Genomic DNA, 18,552 nt, shown 5'->3' with positions numbered 1-18,552 from the left:
AGTTAAGTAAGTGCCCGTCTGTTGTGTTTACCAGTCTCTCTGCCCTATCAGCGAACTCTACCCACATTTCCATTCCTCTGTCTTTACAGCTGCAAGAAGGGACTATAACAACCAACGCCATCATTGATTCCGGAGCATGCAGTTGCTTTATTGATTCAAACTTTACCAGCCAACATAACATTCCCTTACGAGCCAAAACCCAGGGACTTGCCGTATTTCTAGCGGACGGATCCCGCATCAGATCAGGACAAGTAACCAAGGAGACCCTGCCTCTGCTTGCTTCTACTTCCTCCCAACACAAGGAACTGCTGGTTCTTGATGTCATCTCCTCTCCCATGTTTCCCATCATCTTGGGTATCCCTTGGCTGCAGGCCCACAACCCTTACATTCAGTGGACATCTGGAGAAGTAAAATTCTCATCCTCTTACTGTCTTGAACACTGTTTTGAGAAGGATTCGGATTCCTCTTCCACCCTACTTTGTTTGGACACCGACCAGAAACTTTGCCAGGTCATACCCAAACAATATCATGAATTCCTTGATGTGTTTAGTAAAAAAGGGGCAGACTCTCTTCCACCTCATCGTCCATACGATTGCCCCATCGAATTACTGCCAGGATCCGAAATACCATTTGGACGCATTTTTCCATTATCTGAGAAAGAACAGGAAGTGTTAAAGTCATACATAGATGAGAACCTGGCCAAAGGTTTTATACGCCATTCTACCTCCCCAGCTGGCGCCGGAATATTCTTCGTCACCAAAAAGGACAAGTCTCTCCGGCCGTGCATCGACTATCGTGAACTAAACAAGATCACGGTCAAGAACCGGTACCCTTTACCTTTAATACCTGAACTTTTTCAAAGATTAAGGACTGCCGTCATTTTCACCAAACTTGACCTGAGAGGGGCTTATAATTTAATCCGTATTCAGGCTGGACATGAGTGGAAGACAGCATTCCGAACCCGATTCGGGCATTATGAATACCTGGTCATGCCCTTTGGACTGTGCAACGCTCCTGCAACCTTCCAACACCTGATTAACGACGTCCTCAGGGACTTCCTAGACGTATTTGTAATTGCATACTTGGATGATATACTGATTTTTTCTGAATCCCGTGAACTGCATCAGGAACATGTCCGCAGGGTGTTGGGTCGCCTCCGCTTACACAGTCTATACGCAAAAGCAGAGAAATGTGAGTTTGAACAACATAGCATCCAATTCCTGGGGTTAATCATATCTGCAACAGGCATCAAGATGGACCCACAAAAGGTTTCCGCTGTTTTGGACTGGCCGGTCCCCGTGGACAAGAAGGGTGTGCAGCGGTTTGTGGGATTTGCAAACTTCTACAGAAAGTTCATCAAAGGCTTCTCAGCCATAATTGCACCTATCACACAGTTAACCAGACAAAATATCCGTTTCTCCTGGAACCAACTTGCCCAAGACGCTTTCGAGAATCTCAAAAGACTGTTTACTTCAGCACCTATCCTCAGCCACCCTGAACCCTCCTTACCGTTTATTTTAGAGGTTGATGCCTCTGAGATTGCGGTAGGTGCGATTCTTTCACAGCGCAAAGGTAACAAGGAGATAATGCATCCTGTAGGGTTCTTCTCTCGTAAACTCTCCCCTGCGGAGAGAAATTATGATGTCGGTGACCGAGAGCTTCTTGCTATTAAAACTGCTCTAGAAGAATGGAGGTACCTGTTGGAGGGGGCTATGCATCCAGTACTAATCTATACTGACCATAAAAACCTAGAGTACCTGCGATCTGCCAAACGATTGAGGCCTCGACAAGCTCGCTGGGCTCTGTTCTTCTCACGTTTCTCCTTCCATATCACATACCGTCCAGGCTCTAAAAATATTAAACCGGATGCATTATCACGTATGCATGACAACCCCAAGGACTTATCTACTCCTGACACCATCTTACCTGCAAACAATTTTTTACTGCTACAAACAGATTTACTTTCCCTGATTAAAGAAGCATCCTCTGAAACAGCCAGACCAACGGGAATTTCTTTAGTGAGTAGAGATGGATTGTTCTGGAAGGGAAGCCAAATTTTTGTTCCTGAAAATGTCCGGGTCAAGGTTTTAACACTTCTCCACGACCATCCTTTGGCAGGCCACTTCGGAGTCCGCAAGACCCTGGAACTAGTGCAGCGTACATTCTGGTGGCCCAATCTAAAGGACTTTTGTGAAAAGTATGTTAGTTCCTGTCCCATCTGCATCCAGAATAAATCATCCAGGAATCGAGCTTGGGGCCTATTGAAACCATTGCCGGTACCCGACAGACCATGGAAAATGATTTCTATGGACTTTATTGTGGAACTTCCATGCTCCGAAGGATGCTCAGTTATCTTTGTTGTAGTAGATCGTCTAACCAAGATGGCTCATTTTTTACCTTTAAAGGGAACCCCGTCTGCCACCGAGACTGCTCGCATATTTATCAAGGAAATCATCAGACTTCACGGAGTACCTATAAACATAGTTTCTGATAGAGGGGTTCAATTCACTTCTCGTTTCTGGAGATCCCTATGTGAAACCCTAAGGATTGAATTGGCCTTGTCCTCGGCCTATCACCCTCAAACAAACGGTCAGACGGAAAGGACTAATCAGACCCTGGAACAATACATCAGATGCTTCACATCATTCACACAAAACGATTGGGTATCCCTACTACCCTTAGCAGAATTTGCTTACAATAATGCCAAACATTCTGCCACCGGTCAATCCCCGTTTTTCGCCAATTACGGCTTTCACCTAACCTTTTTACCTGATTTCCTTTCAGAGTCTTCGGTCCCAGCAGTACAGAATACAGTGGAGTTCCTCAGTCACAACAGCCGGTTATTGCAGGAAACAGTGTCCAAGGCCCAGGCAGATGGTAAGAAGATCTTCGACCGGAAAAGAAGGGGGGAGCTGAACTTACAAATTGGCGATCAGGTATGGCTTTCTACCATTAATATCAAGTTGGCATGTCCTTCTAAGAAGTTGGCACCCAGATTCATGGGACCCTTTCCAGTTAGAAGGAAGATCAATGAAGTGTCTTACGAACTAACTTTACCTGATTCATTGAAAATTCATCCAGTTTTCCATGTATCTCTGCTCAAACCTGCTATACCTGATCCCTTTCCTGATAGAGGGACAAGACCTCCTGAACCTGTGGTAGTTGATGGCAGCGAGGAATTTGAGGTTGAGGCTATCCTTGATTGTAGAAGAAGGCAAGGGCAAAACCAATTTTTAATCAAATGGAAAGGTTATGGTCCAGAAAGTAACTCGTGGGAACCGGACAGTAATGTGCATGCTAGGCGTTTAGTACGCACCTATTTCTCTACTCATCCTGAGAAGAAAAGGTTGTTGGGCATCCGGAGGCTGCCCCTTGGGGGGGGGCAATGTCAGGGATCCACCAGCACCAGATCAGGGCGTTTGCATGCGTCTAGGAGCCAGCGCGCTCCTGTTCAGACACAGCATCAAACCACCACAGTTGCCGTGCGTCGGCGCGGCGCTCGGGCACGCGCGGGTGCACGGCGCGGGCGCGTGCACAAGCACGGGCGCGTCCGCGTTAGCGCCGGTTTGGCGCCAACCAGCACATAAAAGTTCCCCTGTTTCATGGGAACAGTGCTGCTTCGTCTCAGCTCTGTGACTCTGCCTGAAACCTGAATCCTGATTGCTTGTTACCTGATTGACCCGGCCTGTTTGACCATCCGACCTGCTCCTATCCCGACCCGGCCTGCCTGACTCTTCTGCTGTCTGAATCTGCTACCGTTGCCGACCTCTGCCTGCTCACCGACTCTGCCTTTGCCTGCTGTATCACCTGTGTGCCAGTTACCTGCCAACCCGGACTGTTTGACTCTGTTTGTGCCTGTCCACCTGTTGCTGTTGCACCATCAGCTTCAGCCTAGTGACTTCCTCACTTCCAGTGTATCAGTCTGCTGCTGTTCCAGTCTCCTCTCACCTGCAAGTTCCACCATCCAGTGTGTCAGCCTGCTTCTGTTCCAGTCTCCTCTCACCTGCAGACCTGCTATCCCTGGAGGGATCTCTACCTCTACATCAGAGACTTCACTCCAACAGGCACTCCTACCCCACTGCGCTCAGGAGACCACTGTTCCCACTCCAGTGGCTCCTGAACCAGCGTTGTATGAGAGGTCTTCTCCTACAGTCAGGCTCACCTACCAGGTACTTAACAGATAGTGAGGAGATGCTGAGGAGATGCTTTTGACAGTGTGTTCAGGGGACAGACAGCTAGCAGATAGTGAGGAGATGCTTTTGACAGTGTGTTCAGGGGACAGGCTGCTAGCAGATAGTGAGGAGATGCTGAGGAGATGCTTTTGACAGTGTGTTCAGGGGACAGACAGCTAGCAGATAGTGAGGAGATGTTTTTGACAGTGTGTTCAGGGACAGGCAGCTAGCAGATAGTGAAGAGATGCTGAGGAGATGCTTTTGACAGTGTGTTCAGGGGACAGACAGCTAGCAGATAGTGAGGAGATGCTTTTGACAGTGTGTTCAGGGGACATACAGCTAGCAGATAGTGAGGAGATGCTTTTGACAGTGTGTTCAGGGGACAGGCTGCTAGCAGATAGTGAGGAGATGCTTTTGACAGTGTGTTCAGGGGACAGGCAGCTAGCAGATAGTGAGGAGATGCTTTTGACAGTGTGTTCAGGGGACAGGCAGCTAGCAGATAGTGAGGAGACGCTTTTGACAGTGTGTTCAGGGGACAGGCAGCTAGCAGATAGTGAGGAGATGTTTTTGACAGTGTGTTCAGGAGACAGGCAGCTAGCAGATAGGAAGATGTTTGCTATATGTGACAAAAAATATTGTAGCCTAAAAAAGTGTCGCATCACTTAGAGCACCTTTAAGCTACCGAACAGTATATAGAGGAGTTAACATTATTATCAGTAAAATGCAACATTTACATTAATGCTGCCTCAGTAATCATTAATCCAGAAACATGTGATTAATATTGTGTTTATCTTGATTGTCTACAGTAAAAATAAAACAAGATTTGTGGTTTTTGGATCACATCAACAATGCCGAGGAAGAATAAGCGGTCACAAGCTCAAAGCCTGCGTCGGCGGAGGTTGAAGGAGGTTCTGCGTACAACAGGTGAACAGGTAGACTGTGTTGGTCTCATTGTTGTTGGTCTCTGTTTATCTTGCTATGTAAAGTAAACCCAATTTTGCAGTTACATAGCATATTGTCGTACTTAATTTAGTAAGCATAGTAAGACATATTGTTTGGTAATTTTAACTTTTGGTAGTAATGGATAATGTCATTTTTTTTTCAGGTAACCATATTGTTATGAGATATATTTACAGCATATCTTGGGCTGTACATCCCAAGTACAGCCCTAAACATTCAGCAGCTGCGTACGTTTTATTCCGTACGGTTTTTGGCTCTGCGTAACTTCTGCATACTTTCAGCTATTAATTCACTTCAATGTTAAAAAAAAGTGTTAAAAAGCTTAATGTTTTAAAAAGTATAAATAGTAGAAAAAAAGTTGAAGAAGTATCATCATTAGCTGAAAGAGCTGAACTTTTAAAATGTTCAGCTCTTTGAGCTAATGATGGTACTTTTTAAAATATTAAGCTTTTCAACACTTTTTTTTAACATTGAAGTGAATGAGAGCATGCTTCAAATACTTCAAATCTTCTTCCGCTCCCAAAAGGTTTCAGCTCCTCCATACTTTCACCTACAGACGCCAAACAAATGTTAAAATGTTCACAAAATATTCAGCTATCTGGCTATATCTTTTCAGTTTTATATCTTTTACAGTTTTTGTGAAAAAGCTGTTATAGTTTAGTGATCATTTCAGGACATTTTATCGATTAAACAGAGTGTGTATTGGGCTGCTTAGAGTGGATGATGTCATAGTTAGAGCAAAGAGCCTTCAAAAAACATTATCTTAGTTCCTTCTTTATAAATTGCTCTCACATCCACAAGATCTACTTGTCATACACAATTTATACATCAAAACGTAGGTATTTCTGTCTAGTTTCTGCCAATGTGCTCAGTTTTGTGATACGCCTTTTACTTTTGGCTGCTTGAGCTTCCAAATGACAAGAGTTCTACACTTTCTTCCATTGACTGTCCTGTATAAAATTCTTCACGTTTCCCAGCGAAACGCACAGCCAACTTTTTTTTTTCAATCGCTGACATGCCCACATTTTTAAGTTTATCAACATAAATTTTATACCGATACGTTCACAAAGACCATGTGTCTCTAACGGTGAAGTCGCTGTTTCAATAGCATTTATTTAGACTTGTTTTAAGGGTTCTCTCACACTGTCTCTCACTCATTAGGTGTGGGGATTAATGATCAAAAAGCTTTTCAAAAAACCTTCAAATATTCCACATCTTTCATACATTAGTGGTGTTGTTAAACTTTTTTAATGAAATTCATGTTTATTTTAAAACCATTCCTACTTTTCCAACTATTCTCACTTCTTCAACTTTTTCTTACGGATTTAAGCTATTCATCCAGTTAGCTTTAGCAATTCAGCTATTCAGCATTCCCACTCATTTTCTCCAGGAAATGAATGTTTGAGTTATTATTTATTATTATTAGATTGTTACGTTCTAATTTGTTTAGATGCAGCATTCGTTATTTCGGATAATTTGTGGCTTTGGATAAATTTGTTATGTTCACTAACAGCCGAATTTGAAAGGAAATTCCAATACCTATAATTTAATATTTATTATTAGTTCGGGTTTTTGAATTTCCAGATTTTCATTCTTTTGAATTTTCAGATTTTCATTCTTATTCTTGGATTTTCAAATTTTAGAATTTTAAAATTTATGAAATTTCGAATGTTCCAATTTCCGAAATGTTCCAATTTCCGAAATGTTCCAATTTCCGAAATGTTCCAATTTCCGAAATTCGCAATCTCGGAAATTCGCAATCTCAGAATTCGCAATCTCGGAAATTGGCAATCTCGGAAATTCGCAATCTCGGAAATTTTGTAATTTCGGAAATTCCTAATCTCGGAAATTCGTAATCTCGGAAATTCGTAACCTTGGAAATTCGTAACCTCGAAAATTTGTAATTTCGGAAATTCGTAATTTTGGAAATTGAAAAATTCGGAAATTTCGGAATTAACGAATTTGTTAAAAAATGAATTCTGAACTAAACGAATTGCACATGTCTATTGCTGTCCCAAGTGAAGGAACCTCTCCAACTTTCAACACAAACCACACATATAAGACCCAGGATAACGGGGGTAACACGAAATGCTGAGTCCGGGAGAATACTACGTCCAGGAGGGGCAAGGAGAGCATGTGTGGTTGTACTGGGAGTCTGGTTAGGGCAGACCAGACTGGGCTTCTCGGTCATCCTGTGCCCCTAATAGATACAGGGTTACTTACACAAAAGTGGGGCCTGGGGAGCTGAAAAAGGAGTTTCCCAACCCCTCTAAGGTAAGTTGGGTTCCAAAAGTCCCCCCACCCATCCTGACTCCTGTCCCAGATAAGATGTGTAACCAGTGTACATATGTGTTCTCTTTTCTTCCTGCAGGACTGCAAGGAATCGCTACGCCTCGGCTGAGTCGCCCCCCCCCTCCTCCGGTGCCACATTTGGCACCTGTTTGGGGGGCAGCAGGTACCTGTTTTTTGACAGGTACCCCTTACCCACTTTCGTGAGATGGGGCCTGCAGTGCGATCACTCTGAAGTTTCACCCGCCTTCTCCTTCCCCCATCACCGGGCCATTCAGTACGTGCAGCGTGCTTCACGCATGGACAGTAGGGGACCGGCTGTGAAAGCCGCAAGGCTTTACTGCCGGGTTCCCTTACTATGAATGGCGGCGGCGACAATAGTTAACCCCCCTCCAGGTTTGTAGGATACTCTGTTAGGATTTTAGTAAAAAAAAATAAAAAATGCACAAGTAGCAATGAGGACGTAGCCTATTTTCGGCAGGGGGAGAATGTAGCGCCCTCCTAGGTAGGTTAGTGTAATATAGTTTTTGTTTGCTACTGAAATTTACTTAACAGAGAGGCTGCAATTGATTGGTGTAGCCCTGCTCAGTGTGCTCAACTACTGGTTGGGTCTGCCTCTGGCCTCCTCTGTATTTCATTGACCTAGGAAGGTTCTGGACGAATAGGTGGATGCTATGAGGAACACAGCACGAATATTCATGCCAATCCCAGGGAGGGTGGCCCTCAGGAATTCTGGGAGAGGGTATTTATTTTGTTGGATGCACTGAGCACAAGGCCTTTCCTAGAAGTGGATTGTCCCAGCTAGGGGAAAGGCTGCTGCCCTTCCTGACACCTGCTGCCATGCGAAAAAAAAGAGGGCGGAGAGCTGAAGTTACACTTTGCAGAGCTCAGTTAGAAAAGCTGATTGGAGGGAAGGGACACCAAACACCCCCCCCCCCCTTTCACAGGAACATACCTGAGGTTGTCAATCACAGGCTGTGTGCTGGAGCTCCTCCCCTGTCACCTTTTTTCTCTTGGTATAAGGAAAACTTGTCAGAAGTGATTTAGATAGTGGAGGAAGGAGACAGCAGACAGAAATTAGACTTAGTGCTCTGGACTGAGGTGAGTACATACTATAGAGAGATGTGCTTTGTTCATATTTCATGTCTGACTAAATGTACATCAACCCTCCTATTCCCCCCTCCCCCCCACATCCTATTATTGTGTGACCAATACCATCCAAATAATTCTTACTTTCATTTCCCAAAGTTACCCGTCTACAAGGAGACCTGTATAGAACAAATGACGGCACCAATGAAGATGGAGGAGGACCGGAGTCACATGACTGAGAAGATACTAAACCTCACCCTGGAGATCATCTGCCTGCTGACCGGAGAGGTGAGGAGGATTCTGGGAGGTCACATGACATCACTCTTATCTCTATTAATAAAACACAGACCTGACCGGAGAGGTGAGGAGGATTCTGGGAGGTCACATGACATCACTCTTATCTCTATTAATAAAACACAGACCTGTCCGGAGAGGTGAGGAGGATTCTGGGAGGTCACATGACATCACTCTTATCTCTATTAATAAAACACAGACCTGACCGGAGAGGTGAGGAGGATTGTGGGATTCTAACATGATATTCCTATTGGTTCCTCAATACAGAGATTTCCTCTTTTGAAGTCAGGTGATTATATGACCATCACAGTGCCTCCATGTGACTCCCTAAAACCTGAGAGACACAACATGGAGAAGATTCTAGAAGTCACCAAGAAGATGATGGAGCTGCTGACAGGAGAGGTGAGGAGGATTCTGGGAATTCTGGGACATTATCCAGTAACAGACAAGGGATGTGTCTGGATGGTGACTGTATCATTGTGTGTGTCAGGTTCCTATAAGGTGTCAGGATGTCACTGTCTATTTCTCCATGGAGGAGTGGGAGTATTTAGAAGGACACAAGGATCTCTACAAGGACGTCATGATGGACAATCAGCCGTCCCTCACATCACCGGGTAAGAGGAGACTTTATTGTAAAGGAGAGAGCAGTACGGAGGGTCCACCTAGATCCCCCATCATCTGATAAACACATAGAAACAATGTATTCAGTCAGTGTGTGTGTTTCCTACAGATGGATCCAGTAATGGGAACCCACCAGAGAGATGTCCCCGTCCTCTGTATTCCCGGGATTCCACACAGGAAGATCACACCATCCCTCACCATCATCAGGTAGATGAGGAACAATTATTGGTCATTATGATTTATACACAGTATGTTTGTTATAATCAATGTTTTATTATATATTCAGAGTGGAAACCTCAGGGATTATAATATTGTTGTAAAAGAAGAGTATAAAGAGGAGGATGAAGAGTATGGAGTGATGGAGGAGTTTTTAGCGGGACACAAGGATATGATGGAGCCACCTAATACCAGGAACCCACCAGAGAGATGTCCCCGTTCTCTGTATTCCTGGGAATCCACACAGGAAGATCACACCATCTTTCAATGTTACAAGGTTAGTCAGATGAAGCATCTAGAACATGGACTCATGGAGATGTGTGGATTTTTTTTTTATGTAAGCTCATATTTTACAGATGATATTCTCTCTCATTCTCTTGGTTTAGAGTGGAGATCCAATCGATATAGAATTTGAGGTTAAATCAGAAGAAGAAGAGAGGTATGTGAGGGATGATCAGCAGTCTATGGAGAAGAATGGAATAACGGGGACATTTATAGAGGAGGACACTCCTACAGAGATCAGCACAGGTGGGTCATTAACACTAAATACATTCCTCCACCCATACTGCTCACTGATTGGTCCAGAGTAGGGTGGGGACTGGATGATATCAGCCTGTAATCCCCTGGTCACTTTCCTGAGCTGTGTTCCCCGTCCTGTATTCCTGTATTTCTCTCGGATAATCTTCCTTCTCTGTGCTGCAGACACAATTTATGTATCTAGACTGGATTTATGGAGATTCTGGGGTTCAGCTGGCATTAAAATGTATATTCTTGGTATAGACAATGCTTGACCTAGGCACCAGGGACATGCGTTTTAGGTCTTGGCAACCTACTCAATATTAGGTGGATGGTCACGATGTTTTGGCTGATGGGTGTATTGTATGTTACATACTCCTGCACTATATACTCTATGTTGTACATTACATACTCCTGACTAGGGATGAGCTTGATGTTTGGGTGGAACATGAGTTTGACTCGAACACCGTTCGAAGGCCACTAAAAAAGGGCAAGCAGGCTCTGTGTCTACAGTCAACAGTGCTGGTCATGGACACGGTGCATCCTCTGCAGGTGGCCGTGGGGCACGCTTGTCCTTTTTCTCTGCTGCTGGCTGTTATTGAACCAGAACATGCAGAAGAGTTGGTGGAGTGGATAACAAAGCTGTCTCCATCCTCCTCATCCTCTGTCACCCAGGCTCAGAGTAGTTTGCCTTCCAATGCAGCTGCCAAAGCACCTATTCCATCGGCTCCTTGTCCACAGTCACTCCTTCCGTAGCCCCACCATCATGCACAGAGGAGTCCCCCAAACTATTCGACTACAGTGTTGGGTACATGTTGATGGAGGATGCGCAACGATTAGAAGGCTCCGATGTTGGTTCCCAGGTTGAGGAAGGGAGTAACGTGAGCCTAGAGAGGGGGTGCCCAAGAAGGAGAAGAAACTGGCAGTCATGTTCCCCCAGCCAGAACATACTGCCAAGTTTGCTCCAGTGACGAGGATGGAGGGGATGATGAGGTCACTTACTCTACTTGGGTGCCTGATAGAAGAGAGTAGGAGGAGGAGGCACAACTCCAATGAGGCAGGATGTCCTCTAGGGGGCAGCCACCCTACTGCATCACACCGCAGAGCTCCACAGGTGCAGGGTGCTGCTGGCTCCCACTGATTTTTAAAAATTCTTTGGTGTGGACCTTTTTGGACATGTGTGCAGCAGATCGCACCATTGCTGTTTGCTACCTATGTCTGAAGCGTGGCCAGAACAGCAGCTGCTTGGGCACCACATGCTTGACCAGACATATGACGATCTGCCATGCAGTCCATTGGCAACAGCACTTGAAAGACCCACATCAAAGAAAAAGGCGGACCTCTCCTTGCTCCTCATCTGGGATCTCCAACCCTACTATACCTTCAGTCCTCTCAAAAACCTGCACTGAGAGGAATGAAGGTATAGCAATAGGTGTCCCAAGTACTTGCAGCCAATCTGCTATCAGTACACCTCCATCTGATTTTAGCAGGCAAATTTCCCTACCCCAGTTGCTAAACCTTTAAAAGAAATTCGGTCCCAGCCATCCACATGCTCAGCGTCTGAATGCTAGCTTTGCCAAATTGCTAGCACTGCAACTGCTGCCTTTTCAGCTGGTAGACTCTGCCCCCTTTTGTGAATTTGTGGAATGTGCTGTACCTCAGTGGCTGGTTCCAAAACGCCATTTCTTTTAACGGAAGGCCATTCCGGCTCTCTACCTGCATGTGGAAGGCAATGTTTTGGCCTCGTTGGACAGGGTGGTCAGCAGTATGGTGTATATTACCGCTGACTCATGGTCCAGCAGGCATGGACAGGGATGTTACCTTTCTTTCACGGTGCACTGGGTAACTCTGCTGGCTGCAAAGGATGCAGGACAGGAATCAGTATTGTTGGAGCTTGTTCCACCACCACGCCTCCAAAATGCTAGTGGTGATTCTGCCACAGCTCTCTCCTCCACCCCTTCCTCTATGGCCTCTTCTGCAGATTTCTCCTCTGAACTAGCGGTGCTCCGTAAGAGTTCAAAGGGCTACGCAAGCACTCAGGCAAAAAGATGCCATGCGGTGCTTGAGTTGGACTGCTTAGGGGACAGGAGCCACACTGGGGCAGAGATTCTGTCAGCTCTGCAGGGGCAGGCTCAGAGGTGGTTGACGCCACGCCAGCTTCACCCAGGAAGGGTTGTATGTGACAATGGCACAAACCTCTCTGCCTTCCGACACTTGATGTTTGGCACACGTCCTGGATTTGGTGGTGCAGCAGTTCTTGAGCAGGTACCCAGGCTTACAGGATCTCCTGAGGCAGGCCAGAAAAGTCTGTGGTCATTTCCGCCAAGCATACAATGCCAGTGCTCGGCTGGCTGACATTCAAAGGGAATGCAACCTGCCTACCAACCGCCTCATTTTTGACATGCCCACCAGGTGGAACTCAACGTTGGCAATGCTGCAGCAGCTGCACTCACAGCAGAGGGCCATCAATGAGTACCTGTGTGAGTATGGCACCAGGACAGGGTCAGGGGAGCTTGGCTTTTTTCCCCCACACGCCAGTGGCTACTGATCAAGGATGCATGGACTGTCCTGTCACCATTTGAGGAGGCCACGAGAATGGTGAGCAGCGACAATGCATGCATCAGTGATACTGTCCCTTTTGTCTTCCTGTTGGAGCACACGCTTCGTGGAATAATGGACAGGGCACTTGAGGCAGAACAGCAGGAGGAAGAGGAGGACTTACTTACCTCTCAAGGCCCCCTTTATCCAGATAGTATTCCTGTGGGCCCGCCAAACACACAGGAAGAAGAGGAGGAGGAAGATTGTGTCAGCATAGATGTAGAGGATAACACTCAGCAGCAGTCTTCAAGGGATGCTTTTCAGTCCCCAGAAAACCAAGGAGTTGTACATGGTTGGGAGGAGGTAGTTCCTGACAACGTCATCCTCAGTGACCCAGACGACTCACAATTGAATGCCTCTGCAAACTTACACTGCATGGCCTCCCTGATTCTAGGATTCGTGGTATGAAGGAGAGGGATCATTACTGACTGGCAACCCTTCTTGATCCACGTTACAAGGGTAAAGTTGCAGAACTCATCCTGCCTTCACAGAGGGAGCAGAGGATGAAGCATCTTCAGGAGAAGGTGGCCGGCTGACCTATGCCTTTAGACAATTTTTCAGTCCTCAGCGCCAAGGTCTGATCGGTTCAAGCAACCAATGCCAGCGTCTGCTGGTGCATGAATATCTTGGGGCAAGAGCAGACTTGGAGACCTTTCCAACAGACCATCCACTGGGTTACTGGGTCTTGGGGATGGCTAGAACTTGCTCAATATGCAATTGAGCTACTGGCCTGTCCTGCATCCAGCGTTCTTTTTGAACGCACATTCAGTGCTGCTGGAGGGTTTGTAATGGATCATAGAGTGCGCCTGTCCACAGACTCCGTTGATAGGCTCACATTCATAAAAAATGAATCAGTCTTGGATCAGCAGCAGCTATCAAGCACCTGATAACTGATTGATTTTTCTATGGATGTGGGATCCCTTGAAGACTGCCTATGCTGAGTGACTATCCTATTCCTCCTCAATCTTGATAATGCTAGCTTCCAATAAAATTTTTGGTTTAGAGCACCACCAACACTGCCTAAGGCCCATTTTTCTGCCCCTGTTTAACACGGGCATGTAATTACAATTTTTGATCAAATATTTCACAGCAGGGCCCGTTCCAGCGCCCACCAAGAGTATCTGTGAGGGGTTACAGTGTTCTGGCACCCCCAACACTCAAGGCCCAATTTTCTCCAGAGTATATAGGGCAGGCCGTATAGTATATATACTTCTGTTCAGAGTATATAGTGCCTGGGGGCCCCCCCACGCCATTTTTTTAAATTTGGGTGTGGGGTTCCCCTTAATATCCATACCAGACCCAAAGAACTGGTAATGGGCTGGGGCCCATGCCGTTTTTCTTAATGATTTTCATCTATATTGCCGGGACCCGACAATACATTACAGCCGCAAGCAGTTTTAAATGACTTTTTATCCTTTTAGAAATGTCATTTTATTGTGGTACTGTTCTAAACACGGGAAACGTGCTACTTTAGAGGCAGACTAAGGGGACCCCCAGGCACAATATTTAAAGGAATATTTCATTTTTATTTTTTCACTTTAAGCGTTATTAAAATCACTGCTCCCGAAAAAACGTCCGTTTTTAAAACTTTTTTTTGCATTGATACATGTCCGGCATGCCCGGGTCCCCAAACACTTTTTATGGCAAAAACTTGCATATAAGCCTTTAAAGTTAGCACTTTTGATTTTTCACGTTCGTGTCCCACAGATTTTAACGTTGTTCGCGTGTTTGAACAAACTTTTTTGCATGTTCGGATGTTCTGGTGCAAACCGAACCGGGGGGTTGTTTGGCTCATCCCTACTCCTGACCCCTGCACTATATACTCTATGTTGTACATTACATAGTCCTGACTTCTGCTCTCTCCCCTCTACCCACTGCTATATATACACGTAATATGTATTCTCTTTTGTTGCACCCATTTCCTACCAGCTGGACATTTTATATCTGATGATTTGTTCCCGTGATATCCTTGCATTGGTGGATACCTGTTACTGACTCGGCTTGCTCTTGGCTCTGTCTTTTGCCTACCTCCTGATCTGACCTCGACTTGTTAAACTGACTGTCTTATCTTGCTCACCTGTGTATGGCCCTTGCTACCCTTCTGACTATGCTTGCTCTTGTCTGTACCCGGTACCTTACCCTGGCTTCTCTCCTAACTCCTGCTACTTCCCTAGGATGCCGCTGGTCTGCAGACACTATACTGGTGTTTCATCTGAGTACCTGAACATCTTGTCTGACAACACTCCAGTCAGAACAACCTTGCAAGGTTTTCCTGCAGGCAGCCCATGCTTCTTTGAGCCTGACTCCTCCTGTTCCACCTTCAGGGGAGTTTGGAGCTTAGCCGCAAGGGAGGCCCTCTCTCCATTGGCCTCCAGTATCAGGCATGTGAAAGTTGGGAAGATGGCAATGAGTGATAGAGGGGGTGGGGACACTCGTCCTATAATCCCCTCATCACTGTCACTCCTATAAAAGACAGTTCTCGTTGTTTCCTCACTCTCTGACTAAAGTCCATGAATAAAGAAATGAACTGGTAGGAGATCAGAGGACCCATTTACTAGTTACCTTGAGGGGGAATTGTAAGATCCTCAGAGACAAAGCTGCCTGATGTGGGCTGAGTCCTGGTTTCATGTCTAGTAATAATCTTTAATAATAATAAGTATGTGGCACTAACTAGAATGTGTAGATGAATAAACACAATAAATATAACTAAAACATGTATCTTTGATGAAGTCACGTGAGCAGTGACGCAACGTGTCAGAGAGGAGTCAGGTGTCGTCACTTCCGGTCGCGGCCGAGACCGGAAGTACTTTGTCCTGTGCTGGTTATCCAGAATTTTCACTGTAAGTTACCACGTTCTGTTTATAATAAAATTGTGTTGGATTACTACACGATGGGGATCTTCCTTCATATTACATGCCCTCACCTTACTTGCCAAGTCTGAAGCCCTCTATCAGAGACCTGTTAGTGCTGAGACGATCGGAGGAGATTGGTCGATTGCTGGCTTTCCACCTGTTTCCTGACTGCAGGCTTGACTCAACCGGTAGGGGTCTTTAATAGAGGTGAGAGGCTGGGGGAATCGTGTGGCGCACCACGGATTGCTGCTGGTGATTGGAGGAATCTGAAACCGATCATTCCTTGCACATGCACTTTTTTTGTAATATACTTTTTTGCATAAACTGTTATATGAAGATTTGTTTTCCTTCACGCCGGAATCATATTGCACTTTATTGGACTATGAACCTTTATCTATATATTTAGTGTGTTTTTTTTTTTCACTTTTTTGCAATTTATGCGATTTTTTTCAACTTATGTGACTTTTTTCACTTGATTCGATTTTTTTTTTTCCATTTTCATGGGATTTGACATTTGTTTCACTTTTATGCACTTTAAGAATATTATCATTTGCTTCATGTATTGTTGCTTATATTTTATATTGATATAGTTTTGATATCACTTTGAAGGGTTATCATTAGATACACGTTTTAGTTATATTTATTGTGTTTATTCATCTACACATTCTAGTTAGCGCCACATACTTCTTATTATTAATCATTTGTTTTTTCTGTGTGGGAACACTTTTATATATGTTTGTCAGCTTCTCCTATCCTTATATTCGTATTCTGCCTATTACACTTTGGTTTTGCGCATTAGTTCCCCTTCTTTTTTAGTAATAATCTTTTGTATTTCTATTTTAGTACATGGACGGAAGATGAGGGATTGTCTCACTTTCTCTTATCCTGAGGAACCTCAGACTGTGCGGGACGGTGCCGGACCATCGCATTCCTCTTATCCTGAGGAACCTCAGACTGTGAGGGACGGTGCCGGACCATCATATTCCTCTTATCCTGAGGAACCTCAGACTGTGAGGGGTGCTGCCGGACCATCGTATTCCTCTTATCCTGAGGAACCTCAGACTGTGCGGGACGGTGCCGGACCATCGTATTCCTCTTATCCTGAGGAACCTCAGACTGTGAGGGACGGTGCCGGACCATCGTATTCCTCTTATCCTGAGGGACCTCAGACTGTGCGGGGCTGTGCCACCCTTCCAACAGATAAGAGGTTTATCTGTATGGATTGTGGGAAGGGTTTCCATTTGAAATCTGCTCTTAATGTTCATAGAAGATTTCACACGGGTGAGAAGCCGTATTCCTGCCCTGAGTGCAATAAAAGTTTTTCCATGAAGTCCCATCTAACTGCACATCAAAGATCACACACGGGTGAGAAGCCGTTTTCCTGCCCTGAGTGCGGGAAAAGTTTTTCACACAGTTCCAGTCTTTACAGACATCAGAGATTGCACAAGGGTGAGAAGCCATATTCCTGTCCTGAATGTGGGAAATGTTTTTCAAATAGTTCCAGTCTTTCCACACATCAGAGATCGCACACGGGGGAATAGCTGTATTCATGTCTTGAGAGTGGGAAATATTTTTCAGATAAGTCCAATATTTATACACATCAGAGATCTCACACAGGAGAGAAGCCGTATTCCTGTGCTGAATGTGGGAAAAGTTTTTCATCTAAGTTACGTCTTGATACACATCAGAGATTGCACACAGGGGAGAAGCCGTATTCCTGTCCTGAGTGCGGGAAAGGTTTTTCAGAGAAGTTCAATGTTTACAAACATCAGAGATGTCACATGGGAGAGAAGCCACTTTCCTGTCCTGAGTGTGGAAATTGTCACTCGCAGAAGTCTTCTGTTTACAGTCATCTGAGATTGGACACGGAGGAGAAACCATTTTCCTGTCCTGAGTGAGAGAATTGTTCCTCACTGAAGTCCTGTCTTCCTGTACATCAGGGGTCCCACACAACCCTCGAGATGTATTGGTGAGTGCGGAAAATGTCTTGTATATGAATGTTGCTGGACATGTGGGGAAGAAGCACACCCTGATATACACCTCAGATATACTCCATGGCGGATCTTCATCATGGAAGAAACAGTTTATAAGGAGATGATAAATTATAATCAATATAGATTACTAATGAGATATGCAGAGAAACCTGATGAAGCCCCAACCACAGGTTTAAAAGTTCTGAGAGAAAATGGGTTCTTTGATCCCTTTCATCTGATCATCAGCCCTCCACCATCCATCGATCTCTCTTCTCATCCCCCAAACAGATGTTTGAGAAAGGATCCCTCCATATCTCTCTTCTGATCATCAGCCCTTCGCACATCCTCTCCAGGTCACACCACAAGCAGCTTCCCCTGGGTGTTGCTCCAAACTCAGCGCAAATCTATTGATTGGTAAATACCAACTTAAACAAGTATCCATCAAAATCTTATTCAAATAAAACATATACAGCAGAAAATATTGATGGCTCTCTTCTCCTTAATGGCTACACTGTTGCTTTCCTCTATATGTTTCGCCAACAATGGCTTCATCAGGATGAGCGTTAAGTAAAAGGCACTTGGTGGCTGGCCCATACTAAAAATACGTCATTACTTTGACATTAAATACCAGTGTTTTGGCAGCAACCAGCTGCCATAACCCTGGTATTGTTTTTTTTTTTACAATGGGTGATTCTGTGTCGCTTAAAAGTGGTCCCACTGGCGCATTCGCAGCGGGATAACTTTTAGAGGCGGCGGGAGAAGTGCCCCGCCCCACCGCTTTCCAGTAGTTTTCGGGCTTACCGGAGCTGCCAGAAAAGCTTGGAAGCGATCAGATGCGGCCGTTTGCTGGGGGCAGGGAGTCGAGTGAGGGCAAGATGGGCCCCCACTCATCTCTATGCCCTTGGCACCAAACTCAGCGCAAATCTATTGATTGGTAAATACCAACTTAAATATGGGGTTTTTAGGGGGCTA

The 18,552-nt window shown here is 45.2% G+C and overlaps 1 protein-coding gene across 1 annotated transcript; it reads left to right on the top strand.

The window, feature by feature from the left end:
- The first annotated feature begins 9,255 nt into the window (after positions 1-9,255).
- LOC141104871 (uncharacterized) lies at positions 9,256-18,059 on the top strand. Its single transcript, XM_073594657.1, has 5 exons — positions 9,256-9,418; positions 9,535-9,632; positions 9,712-9,918; positions 10,028-10,169; positions 16,451-18,059. The coding sequence occupies exons 1-5, from the start codon at positions 9,334-9,336 to the stop codon at positions 17,146-17,148; spliced, it is 1,230 nt and encodes a 409-aa protein (XP_073450758.1). The 5' UTR covers positions 9,256-9,333; the 3' UTR covers positions 17,149-18,059.
- Positions 18,060-18,552: the final 493 nt, after the last annotated feature.

The sequence above is a fragment of the Aquarana catesbeiana genome, linkage group LG08 (assembly GCF_042186555.1).
Source record: "Aquarana catesbeiana isolate 2022-GZ linkage group LG08, ASM4218655v1, whole genome shotgun sequence".
Lineage (NCBI taxonomy): Eukaryota > Metazoa > Chordata > Amphibia > Anura > Ranidae > Aquarana > Aquarana catesbeiana.
The sequence above is the reverse complement of the archived record's forward strand: the minus strand, read 5'-3'. Positions and strand labels throughout refer to the sequence as shown.